This window comes from Morone saxatilis, unplaced genomic scaffold, assembly GCF_004916995.1.
Source record: "Morone saxatilis isolate NCDOM2014 unplaced genomic scaffold, NCSU_SB_2.0 Contig8, whole genome shotgun sequence".
Classification (NCBI taxonomy): Eukaryota; Metazoa; Chordata; class Actinopteri; family Moronidae; genus Morone; species Morone saxatilis.
The window spans coordinates 2,446,688-2,459,494 of record NW_023340257.1 but is presented as its reverse complement, the minus strand read 5'-3'; the positions used below and the strand labels follow the sequence as shown (position 1 = coordinate 2,459,494).

Genomic DNA, 12,807 nt, shown 5'->3' with positions numbered 1-12,807 from the left:
GTCGGGTTGGTGTGCGGAGGCCTAAAGACTTCAGGAAGTCACTGCTCTGAGACGGGGAATAGTCTGCCATAATAAACAGTCATTTTTGCACTTGTTCAGATTAAACAAACAAGATCTAATAAGTATGTTTCACAGATTGTAGAACTCCCTATACGTCTGTTAATTTATTGTTGATGCAATAATGCCTTCCACAGCTTTATTTCTGATTGAATCAGATTTCCTGTAAAGTTTTCATTTTTGTTCCTAGAACTAAATGTCTTTGTTTATAGCTTTTAGCATGGGTTCATTATGAGTCATGCTGATTGTCAAGTACAGTATGTGAGATGACTCAGGTGTTTTCAAAAACGTATGTATTTTTTAATCTCCAAACCCATCTGTAGTGTTGCTACAAACAGTTATTAGGTGGGTTAAAACTCTTTCCTGGGGTTCAGTGGAGGCTTTTAATTTCACATGATCATATGAAAAGTATCTAACATCAAATGTTCATTCTTTTTTATTTTAATCTCTGGATTAATGTCTAAACATGTCGATAACATCGTACTCACCCTCCACACATGAGAAACTCGCTGGAGGGCCGGCGCCCCACTCCCATTGGCTGGTCATCTGAGGAGGAAGAAAGAAAGAAAGACAAGAATGATAAAGGTGCAACATGATTTACCAATGTATAAATGAGCAATAATTAGGTGATTAAATGCCATTCAAAATGCCCGATGACACTCCAACTGCTCTGCACTTCATTGTTTGAGTTGAGGACTAACAGGTGGATGTGTTGTGTGTGTGTGTGTGTGTGTTGCAGCAGGTGCAGAGCATAAGGGTTCATTTTACCAGTCAAGGGGGTAAGTGTGTGTGCCTACTGTTTAGGGACTGATGTCTACAGTTACAGCATGAAATGGTTAGCAGCTGTCTAATTTACTGCCTGTGGGTTTGGTGACATGTGCTATGTGAGTGAGCATGTGTGCTGTAGGTATCACTGGCAGGTAGCGAATGTGACTTCACTACATAGCCATTGTATGTCTAGATTTCAAGATGTCTGTGAACTCTGTGTCACAAATGTATGCACTGTCTCATGGTTATCTATATATTACAAAATGAGGATTAATGGGACTACTACCCCTCCTGTTTCTCCTATTATGCGATACATTCAAAGCAGGCAACTTTCTGCACAGGGCTTTATGGCTTTATAGAGCTTTGTCTTTTCAATGAAAAGAGCCAAAAGCCCCTTCTGAACAAAGTAACTGATTTTGGTTTGTTTATTGGATTACATAAATGCTTCCAGACAGTCAACATTTATTGTATAAGCCGTCCTACTATGAACTGAGAGTGTACAGTGCTAAAGCCATTTCTAGAGCTGGGTAATATAAACAATATAAATGCTGATAGAAAATGTAATTGGAAAAAAATTGGAAACTTCAACGTACTGTCAAAGACTTACATTATTTGGCAATGTACTAACAACCAATCAAATCACAGACACCAAACTATTTCGAACCAATCATATGGAAGTCTATTAAGAATGGACAGCCCACTTAGCAAAACAGGCACAGCAGAGTTGGCTGAGTTAACAAAAAACTCACCACATGCTTTTGCTTTGGTAGTCGGACTCAGGAAGGGGACTGTTGGTTTAGAGTTAGAAATCTACACGTTGAAAATGGTAAGTTAGCCTGACCCTAATCTGGCCGCTCATGGTACAAATGTAATCAAGCTAGGAGTGGTTCTCTTTTCTTCTGAGGGGATTTATCCATTCTAATGCCAGGGCTCGCCTCCCCACTTGCAAATGTTCCACCAAAACAAGTTCCCCCCCAATACTTTTTTGCAAGGGTTCCGATGCTGCATGCTTGGGTTTGGCGCCACCCAAGACGATTGTGATTGGTTTAAAGAAATACAAACAAGCCAGAGTTTTTTTTCCCTGTCTGATTTATGGGAATCCCACCAGATGGCAGGCTTTAAGAATAACTATATAGAAACAGCCAATCTTCTTTCTGATGGTCTTGTTTATTTATCTAGGTCATATAGAGGCACCAGTAATAAATTGAGACTGTTTCATAACCAGTTAAAAAAACTCCTTGTAGTGCCTTTAAAGTCAGCAAACAGATGTATGCTTTTATACTTTTATGAGGGGAACTGAAAACAAATTATTCTTTTTATTTACATAGAAACTGTTTGCAGTTCATACAATACTTGGTCATTTTTCAGTGGATTGGATTGACAACTAGGGAATTTTAAGCTCAAGGGACTTAAAACTGAACAAAACCATTCACTTAATTCATATTGTGATACTGTATACATCAATATTGACTGATGAGATATTGCGCAGCCCTACAGGTAATAGTTCTACAGAAAAGAAGAAGTGAGGACAGGTGATATATTAGCCCAAATACCCACCCTTTCAAATAATCAGGCGAGTTACACTTGAATGAGTTTAGGTGAAATACAGTCGCTTTATGTGTATGTACAGTGTGAGTGTTGCCACTTACAGCTGTCGGTAGAGATGTGAGGCACCAGGACAAAGTCGTCAGTGTCACAGGACGAGTTCTTACTGCTGGTGCTTCCCGCAGACTCTTTGGACAGCTGCAGGAAGTTGGGTGGACCGAGTGGAGGGGATGACAGACCATCCTCTGCTAGTGTCTGCATGTCCGGGAGAGACTGTGCGGTTGCAGACAGAGAGGAGAAAAAAGAGGATTAAGTTGTAGCGTGCCTCCTGAACGATGCAATTAAGGCTTCCAGGCAAGGCAGTGCTGACTGTCAAACTGATGTAATCATGTTGGTACAGAGAACACTGACATCCTGGGAAATTGACTTGCCCTGCATTCCCACTGATGCCGTGAGATGAGATGTACCGCTGTGCAGAGAGATTGTTATAACTAGCATTGGATGTCTTGGTAGAAGCAGCACTTAAGATTGCAGAATTTACAACAGTAGAAAGTAAGTTAAGAGTAGAATATGTGTTGGTAAACTGACTTATAAAATGAAAATATACATTTTACGAAGGGTCAGTTTATTCTCCCTTTTGAACCGTGTTGAACTTTTCAGGCACTGTTTGTGCTGAATGAAGCAAGCAAGCACTATAGGAGCACAGCAGGGAGGTTGTATTTTATTGGTTAATGGTTAATATTTTATTACCTTTGTCGCAGTGGATTTATAAAGTAATATCAAACTCACAGGAGGGGAGTTGTAGCGGATACATGGGGAGCTGCCACAGGAACTGTCCGTCACTGCATTGGAGGTGCTGGGGACCGGCACTGGACAAGCTGAGGGCAATAAATGCACGATTAATCATGTTTTCAAGTTGGATGATGTGAAAGTGTAGTACTGTACTCTATCCTGTTTCTGAATGTGACCTTTGTGCTTACATTTTTTAATAGAGGATGACGGCTCCAGGAAAGGATGGCTGAAAAAGGCATCTGCAGAAGAAGGGGTTAGAGGAACAGAACAGATCAGAGAAGTTTTTAACAAACATCAAGACCTCAAACTTGAACAGTACATTTGCCATTTAATTAAGACATTGTTATTATGTCACAACTCACCAAAGTCCATCCTGTCTTTCTGATTCCTCTGCAGCAACCCAAGCAAAAGGTCGCTAAGTTGTGGGGATGTCTCCCTTGGGATGCTGGGTAATGAGAGCATGGGAACATTAATACCTTGTTTCTCATAGGGTGCAACAACAATCTTTCAAGTTAATTGCATATCACACTGCGCAAGATGGATCAAATAAAGTCTTGGTTGCAATCTGGGTCAGATGATACGATGAATGCCTGGTTAACTATAGCATTATGATATAAATAGAAACAAGGGTCTATGGCCATACTAGTGGCTCTGTGAGGCTGCACAGCAGGGCTAAAAGCTAACCTCATGCTAACATGCTTATGCTTAGAGTCCATATGTCCATATAGATGTCCATATCTTATGATAAGTCGCTAACGTAATTAATGTGACAGTCGATAATTACATATCGCACATGTTCTACGATAAGTCAATAACGTAATTATCATGACAGGCCTACTGGTGGTGGCTCGAATGACAGTGCCGAATGACAGTGCCACCCACAGACCCATGTCGCTACCACGACTAAAAACAGATGCAAGCAGAGGCATGTCATCAACCGGCATCATCCCATCTGCACCAGCCTCAAAGACTTCACCAGAATTTCTCTCAAACAATTCAACTTTCATCTGCGACAGCCCAAATTACACACAGCAAAAGAAGCCAGAGGGTTTGTGGCTTACATAGGTTGTAGATTCTTGTTCTTCTCATAGAACATCCTCAGGTCTTGGGGACTATTGGCCTGAAAATATTAGAAAGAAATTGATGCAGAGATACACACATCTACAAACACATTTGCTCCCAGTTTGTTGTGCACAGTATTTACCTGGAACGGTGGCTTGCCGACCAGACACTGGTAGATAACTGTCCCTATGCTCCACAGGTCGGCCTTGGCATCGTAGTTCTGGGACATGATGACCTCTGGGGCCTGAAGGAGGAAAGGTTACAAGTAAAGATCCAGAGCAGGCAGAGTTATGCAACAAACATTTGAGAACGCTGACAGGTCATTTTAAAATGACTGACCTCAGCTGCAGTTCTAGACACACACACACACACACACACACACACACACTAAATCACACTGACCATGTACATGGGTGACCCACATAGTGTGGCTGCCATCATGTTGCTCTGGAGGTACCGTGCAAAGCCAAAGTCAGCTGCAGGACAGAAGCATGAAGCAAACCAGTCAGTACATGTGGTATTATTATTATTACTAGTAACACAATCCACTATTGTTGGACTCTGGAGGATTGCCTGGGAGACAAACACTGGGACCTCAACACATGCATAAAATAGTCTTGGATTCAAAACAGAGATGAGCCTGTGATGGAGAATGACATCAGAAAATGCATTAACTACAATACTCTACTTCAATTCACTTCTGAATTGAAAAGTAGGACTAACGAAACGCAGCATTATTTTTAAATTGCTTAATCGTGATAATGTCTCTATAAATTTGGATCCAACAGATGCTCTACACTGTTTTTATTTCAGCCCTCTGACACATAAATAAACTACGTATGTGTCACTACAAGACACTGGATACAATATTAAATCTATTAAGTAGAAGTCTATAGTATATGATAATCCTGACCAAAAATATACCATGTGCAGGCATTACATTAGCTGAAAAGAAAACCTGTAGCAGAAGAAGTCCCCATCCAATGTTTTTAAAGACCAAAAGAAGGACTGTCACCTATTTTGATGCGGATGCCACTTATGTTGGACTTCTTGCGGCCCACATAGGACAGCAGGATGTTCTGGGGTTTTAGGTCACGGTGGATGATTCCTTTGCTGTTGAGGATGCGCATAGCAGCTGCAATTTGCTGGAGGAAAACCCTCAGAGTGTCTTCTCTGAGCGTCCCCTTAGCTAAATAAGAAAAAAATGACAAAAACCAAGGATTAGTATCAAAATGGTACCGTTTGTCAGCAATAACAGGACAATGGCTTCCCCAGGAATGTGACACCTGCCTTCTTAAAAAGGTATTCTGTGGAGTCTTTGACCTCTAGTAGCACTAACAAGGCGTTTATTGTTTTGTTTGTCTCGTTCCTGCAAACGTAAGGACTTGAAATGTACACGTTTGTTGGAGCTCAAGGATGCATACCATGTGTTTTGATGAGTAACACCGAATGTAAACATAACTTTTGTTAGATTACAAGGAAACTCAGCAGAGCACCTTTTAGACAGTCTGCTCATTGAGATGCACCTTCTTGCCAATTGTTTCCTGGATAGCTGTCTCAAGGCTGGCCTATTGATCTTATCCAGGTGCTTCCTGCTGCCTAATGAAGCACATTAATGAATAGTTTCCTTGGTCTGCACTGACATGATGCAGTCAATATTTAAATACAATAAAACATGCATTAACTCCACAAAATGAGCATATCAGCCTCACTTGATTAAAGCTAATAATTAGCATATTATAGTAATAAACCTACGGTAAATAGTGTAAATTGAAGCAGTGAAGGTCATTTTCCCTGGTGGTAGTGAAATAAGTCTAATTCGATGTGAGACTAAGAGGATTCCTCTCTCCCTCTCATTTTCTTTTTCTCTCTTTATCAAGCCATTGTGATTACAGTGTAGGCATAGATCAAACCAGTAAGCTTATCGACATTAATCTAGGATTTGGGGGGGGTTAGCTGCTCTCTGCCCACCACAGTGGATCAACTTCTAACATGGAAAAGTTGTGCAAGTTGTAGAAACATACAGTAGTGAAATCTTATATAATACATAAGATGTTACCTACGCAGTGTTTACAGCCTTGAAGTGAACAGAGAAGCCCTTCACGGACAAAGTGACTAATAGTTGAGTACAGCCCACGGTAACAGTCTCAACACTAAAGCACTATGACCCCACAGGTTTCATTTCACAACCGGCAGTGTTACTCAAGCAGAGACTGCTGGACCACCCCGTCACTGATGGGTCTGACCATGACCCACTCTGTAAACTGCAAATGTGGACATGTGGGGCAGGTACATTATGCAAAAGTACAGTGATAAGAGAGCTGTTCCTGCACAATCAGTGTTTTTATGGAACAGAGGTATAAACACCTGTGGTTATCTAACAGATGTATTGGCAAACTGCCACTCTTCTGGAGGGATCTGAGATTCCAAAAGCCAACCTGATTTTAACTCTGTAAAACTATTCACAACAACTATAGTAACACATTTTGACACTCAAATATGGTGAGATCATCATTCTGAAACGCAAAAGCTGTAAGAGGATAACAGATACCATAAAGCTTTCAGGAAAACCATTCTATTTAGCAACCAAATGAAGGTTGTGCAATGAAAAACAAGGACATATTGATGATGTGTGTTTTGCTACTGTATGTATAACAGCTATTGTACATCAATGATAAAGATTTAACAAAAAAGTCCACTGACTGGAACGATTATTCATCCATCCAAATCACCACATGTGATGTAGCAGAAAAGGGCTGTATCTAAAAGCTCAAGAAGAAATCTAGGACCTTGAGTTTTCCAAGGTCAAGAATGAACCTTCAAGCTTGATTATGGCGATAATTAAAGTGCAACAGGTATTTATCCATAACAACAGGCAGTAATGTGTTGCCTAGATGGCATCTTATCACTAAATCACAAGTGCAAACAGTCTGTAAGCAGAAAGTATTTAAGTTATTATGGTAGTGAAGGAACTTCCTTCACCAGTATGTTTTGTGTTGTATCAGTGTTCTGTATAATGACTTTTATAGACTGCTTACAAGTGTTTGAGGAAGAGAAACTATTCTTATTAGATCCTATGTTGTTGACTCAATCGGGAATGTCTTTAATTCCCAGGTTTACTAGGGATGTGGACATAGTCTGCAAAAATGTAAACATGGAATTTGACATTCTGGTTTTCTCACTTGCAACTTTAGACCCTAGCTGTCAGACTGACACATCCTACACCCATGATGTCACTGACAACATAAAAATGGATACACCCCAGTGGTAATGCAAAACAAGTGGTGGAAACAGTAAAGCAATGCTACCAATGTGCGTTTGTCTTTTATTTGTTGTCTACTAGACTTTTACTCAGACTAGGATTAAATCAACACATTCCAAATTTCACTGAGAAGCCAGGAGGAGGACTGTATTGTTGGTGAGGGATACACTAGTATGTATACATTTGGACTCTTACTGTATGTTCTTCATTTTCTTTCCTGATTCATATAAAACAGAACTTCCGAACATCCCTTTCACTGTCCATTATGTATCATTTCAGTTTAAGCTTACTTGTTGCTTTCAGAAATGCTGACCTCTGTTTTAAACTGTCACAATGGCATATGCACTGTGCTGACTGACTCTGAACTAGAGAAGGAACCCTTTGTACAAAGCTGCAGTTGTTCCCACGCACACAAACACATGGAAAACATGAAGACATAAAAACACTCACTCATAGGGACACACACAAGCTCTTTAACATCCCCACATGATACAGACTTGCATTATTCAACAAACTATCCATCACACATAGATAATAAATGCACAATTGGTGCACACATTCCCACACCTACACTCATAATAGCTGCAGTCACATGGCTTTTCCTCCCCTGCAGCATTAGTAACTTTGTTTTGATGAATATCCGTGTGTGTGTGTGTGTGTGTGTGTGTGTGTGTGGCAGACAGATTAGTGTGATGCTTACCTTGCAGATAGTCGGCAAGATCACCTCCGTTACAGTACTGTGCATGGGGAGAAAAACAATCACTATCAGCAACAATTAAATTCTGGTTCAACAGGCTGAGAAGCACATTTTTGTTATTATGTGTGCGTATGTGTTTGAGTTTGTCTGTGTATATGTACACGAGTGTTTGTTCAAATCTTAGCCCAGATAATGGCGGGCTCATCAATTAATCTGCTGAACGACGGTAGCTTTATCTGTGCTGACAACCTCTGTTAGAGTGCAGTTAGTTCTCAAGAGGGACAACAAGAACAGACGGATGAGGTGAACTGGAAGTGAACTGCTGATTGGGTAAGCACAGACAAGCAACAGTGAATAAAGTTATTGTCAGCTTCCACTGTAACATTGCTTGCTTCACCCTGGTCTCAGCTTCTGAGGTGAACCTCGTGTACAAATGGGTGACTTATTAAAGGAAAAGCCACATGAAGCTGGAATAGAGTCTCTGAACTCTACTGGAGGAATGAATAGCATCCTTCCAAAAGATGACCTCATTTGGTGTTTTTTTGATGGTAGTGGAGAGCCCTTCTCTCCGAAATCACCTATAGGTCTTCAATCAGGCTGAAATCTGGTGACTACCACAGCTTATTTACATCATGTGCAAACTCATTAACCCATTCAGTCATCCCTTGTTACGTGTACTGAAGAATCTGCATTATTTATGGTTCTACACTTCAGGGTTTCCCTTTAATTTGCTACCTGTCTATATTGTTTGTAACCTGTTAAAGTGTGACTTGGCACAACAATATGTGGAAAGAGTTGCTACACAAAAAAATCTGTTGTTTAACTATCTCTTATGATAAAGCTGAATTTAATTCTGTTTTTTGCATCCAGCTGTTGTGTATTAAGACACTGGTTGACCTCACCTTCATATGAAGAATTCAAGTAAGCCTTAGCGAAACATCACACTTCAACAGAATTTATAGACAGCGTCAAACCATGGACAGGTGTTGCCTTGCTGTTTACGTGCAAGTTAACCAATCCAAATCACACTATGCCTGCTACTGTCTGTTGGCAAAGTGCTGCACTAAATGTCCTAAAACAAACATCTTCCTTTCCTTACAAACATTGCTAAGAAAATGTTTTTTTTACCCTCCAGACTGAATGTTCAAAGGGTACAGTATTCCTTTCATTTGCATTGCACCTGGCTCAGTGCATCTCTTCAGAACACTTTCATCTGATACTTTCACCAATGTTTGAGTAAGACAAGCTTTATCCTGCTAAGCAAAACGTGAGGCATTAGCATTGATTTAGACAGACTGAGGTTTGTGCTTCAAAGTGCAGCAAGGGCACGATCCTCGCAATGTCCCTTAAACCGCTTCATAGCTTAAAATGTAAAATATAAAAAGCCATTTATCTAAAAACAACCAATGGCAGGTCTTGTCTTTTACCTGTGTGTCTCTGAAAACAACACAATGAAAAAAACTGTAATGTAGATACCCTCAAATGAATGTAATTTAGTCATACAGCAGCTGATCCAAACATAAAAAACACCAAAGGATTATACTGTATAACTGTCTAAACATAGACCAAAACAAGATTTTAAGCCAAGGCTTTCGGGGAAACGTGATTCCTACAAAACAGACGGCTGTGTTCTGAGTTAGTAACTTGAGGTGCATACATGGTTTGTTTTCAACCCTGCGGCCAGCTGAGCGTATTGCAAAATGACTGGAGAAAGTTGGGAGGGGGAGGTTGTCAGCAAGCTAAGAGAGGAAACTGAGACATGATGTGAAAGAAAACAAGTGAGGAAAAGACAACAGAGAAGATTGACGGGGGAGGAGCGACAGCAAGGAAGCCTGCAAAAGGGGGAAGAAGACCTGCTGACAGCCGGTGCTGGGGGTAAAGCATTACTCTGTAATGAATGCTCAAAGTACGTTTTTGTGGTAATGGCTGCATTGATAAGAATCCATCTCATTACTTATGTTATTAAGTAAATACATGTTAATAAATAATAAAGAAAAGTGACTAATAAAGAAAAGTGACTAGAGTAAGTAACAAAGTAACCAATTATATTAAATACCAACTCAACCAACACGTGAGAAGGAGATAAGAGTTCTGACTCATGAAATATCCAGACAGTCACGTTTCTGTTCTTACCTCCATGACCAGGAAAACAGAGTTGGGTGTTTCCTAGAAGAGAAGAGACACAGAATCAGTTACAGAAGCAGCGGTCAGCTCCACCACACAGCTGTAAGAAAAACAGCCACTAGAAATATTTCAAAGTACATTACACCAGCACTTGCTATTTTTGACAGCCATGCTATCTCTGAACATGTATTTTTGTGTTGTGAAAATCCTGTTTGATGCTTATGACAGGTAGTAATTCAAGTTATGTGTTTTGCACAACCACAAGTCACAGAAAAATGACCTCCAGTCAACATAAACCATTGTGTAGACCTGACATTTTCTGAGAAGTGGAAAGGACAGTAACAAATGTTTAGTAATTTTTCAAGCAAAAATGCCAAATTTTCCCTGCTTGCCAAATATGAGAATTCGCACAATACAGGGGTATGATTCCATATATTGCCATATATTGCCATATATTGCTATACTGTAAGCAATGTGATATATTGTGATATAATATCACATAACATACTATCGCAATATTCAAGTGTACTTCTTTACTGAATATTGTATAATCAATAATAATTCATAGCATATTGAACATGAAAATCAAAAAAACAATCAACAGATAAATCAGAAATGTAAATAATTGTTGCAGCCCTAATGTACTTGTTTAAAGAAAGAAGGCTGCAGCTCTAGTTTGGGAACCAGTTAAGCAATATATAGGCAATAACAGTGCCTGTAAAAATGTAGCAAAATGATATCTTGCTATATAACATTACTATATTACTGTGGCATTATCAAAAGTTTATTTATACAAAGATGTGGGGACTGTAGGGCAGTACGAGTTAAGAGTGATTGAATTGCATCCAAATGAGTATATTGCTTGGGCATACCATATATACACTACCGGCAAGAGACATAGTACATATTTAGTTTTCTGAGCAATCTGCTTGCGCATGGAATGAATCAGACTGACATCAACTTCTGCACCCACTAGCATTTCTAGCTACCAAAAGACAACAACAAAAAAAGTAATTCAGTTCACCATTCCACATATAAACAAATACTAGGTGACCGTGGTCTGACCACTAGCTACAGTACTGTGCTACATGCAAGTCAAGTGACGTGTGACCCCGGGCTTATGGGCTTGTTTGTTTGGTTGGTAAGAAGCTCAGTCTCCAATCCTGCACAGTGTTTTCTCCAACTGGGGCAGGTGGTGGTGGGGGATGGGACACCAGTATTCATTCTGACTGTATGTGTGTGAGAATATGTGTGTGTGTTGGGGGGGCTAGGAGGGGATTACATAATGAGGATGTATTCTGCAGCGCAATCTGGAGAAGAGGGGGGATGGGAGTAAAGTGTCGGGGTGCTGAGGGTAACGGGTACGTCACTGTCTCATCACAAAACACACACACACACACACGCTGGCAAAGACTGAACATTCTTACACAATGACAACCTCGAGTGTCCACTATCCAACGTCAGAGAGAAAACTGATCAACAAACAGCAGAGCGAGAGTACTTCTAAGAAAAGCTTCTGCCTGGAGAAACATTTATTTTGTTCAGTGTGTGTTTTTACACTTTCCCACGTTGTCTCTGGCTGCTGCATTTGCCTCACTTTGGTTTGTTGCCTAATTGCTAAGAAGTGAGACGAATTTCAAGAGGCAGGTGCTGACAGCCACACATAGGCTAGCCTTTGTTTGTGAGGACTAAGGGGAAGCAGCAGCTCACAGTTATGAAAGTGACAACCGCCCAAACTGTTTACAAGAACAAATGTTTTCTAGAAGGTACTGGTCACCCACATTTACTGCATCGGAAATAAAAATGTATGTACTTGTGGTCGTGGTGATGGCTAGCTGCCAGATGAGGGGCTGGGCTCCAAAACGTTCCATTCCAGCACAAAATATTCCCAAACAACTATGATATAAATAGCCCCTCTGTCATCATAACCTTGTCACACTCATGTAACAGTTAGAAGCTGTTTCGCAAGCAACCAAATCTGCAGGCTGCGTAGAAGAATGAAAGGATTTTATTATCCTCAGATATGAAAACTGACACAACACAATACACAGGGACTGAAAAGTAGGTGGCACAAACACAGAAATACTCCAGGCTGCCAAGAGTCAATGTGAGCCAGATCAACACCGTGTCTGGTTAGTCCTTCAGTTATTGCGTCACACTCCAACTCCAGGAGTGCTTATGTAACAATATGGGGGATGGGATATGGTCGAACTGGATAGCGAACTGGAGAGGGTGGATGTGGGGAGGAGTCAGTGTGTGTGTGTGTGTGTGTGTGTGTGTGTGCGCGCGTGCGTGCGTGAAAAAAAGTGCATATCGACGAAATCTATCGGTATCGCGGTTTTTTATAACGTGATGGGGGTCGGCTTCAGCATTTCCGAGCCTGCATGAACGCAGCATGGAGTTTACGCCGGCGCCCGCGCTCACACGGGACACTGCACACGTATAACAACACACAACCTACACGCTCAGACAGACCTGGGTTGGTTGCTAAACTGCTCAC

At 40.7% G+C, this 12,807-nt stretch overlaps 1 protein-coding gene across 1 annotated transcript in view; it reads right to left on the bottom strand.

The window, feature by feature from the left end:
• The window catches only part of ulk2 (unc-51 like autophagy activating kinase 2), a 35,510-nt gene that overhangs the window by 10,466 nt on the left and 12,237 nt on the right, over positions 1 to 12,807 (bottom strand). Inside the window, exons 4-14 of the mRNA XM_035679565.1 lie at positions 10,317 to 10,349; positions 8,187 to 8,223; positions 5,240 to 5,413; positions 4,627 to 4,700; positions 4,367 to 4,468; positions 4,224 to 4,282; positions 3,525 to 3,607; positions 3,351 to 3,401; positions 3,160 to 3,248; positions 2,475 to 2,643; positions 546 to 603 (exon numbers count right to left, since the gene is read on the bottom strand). Of these exons, the coding sequence (XP_035535458.1) occupies positions 546 to 603; positions 2,475 to 2,643; positions 3,160 to 3,248; positions 3,351 to 3,401; positions 3,525 to 3,607; positions 4,224 to 4,282; positions 4,367 to 4,468; positions 4,627 to 4,700; positions 5,240 to 5,413; positions 8,187 to 8,223; positions 10,317 to 10,349 (929 nt within the window). The remainder of the gene's footprint in view (positions 1 to 545; positions 604 to 2,474; positions 2,644 to 3,159; positions 3,249 to 3,350; positions 3,402 to 3,524; positions 3,608 to 4,223; positions 4,283 to 4,366; positions 4,469 to 4,626; positions 4,701 to 5,239; positions 5,414 to 8,186; positions 8,224 to 10,316; positions 10,350 to 12,807) is intronic.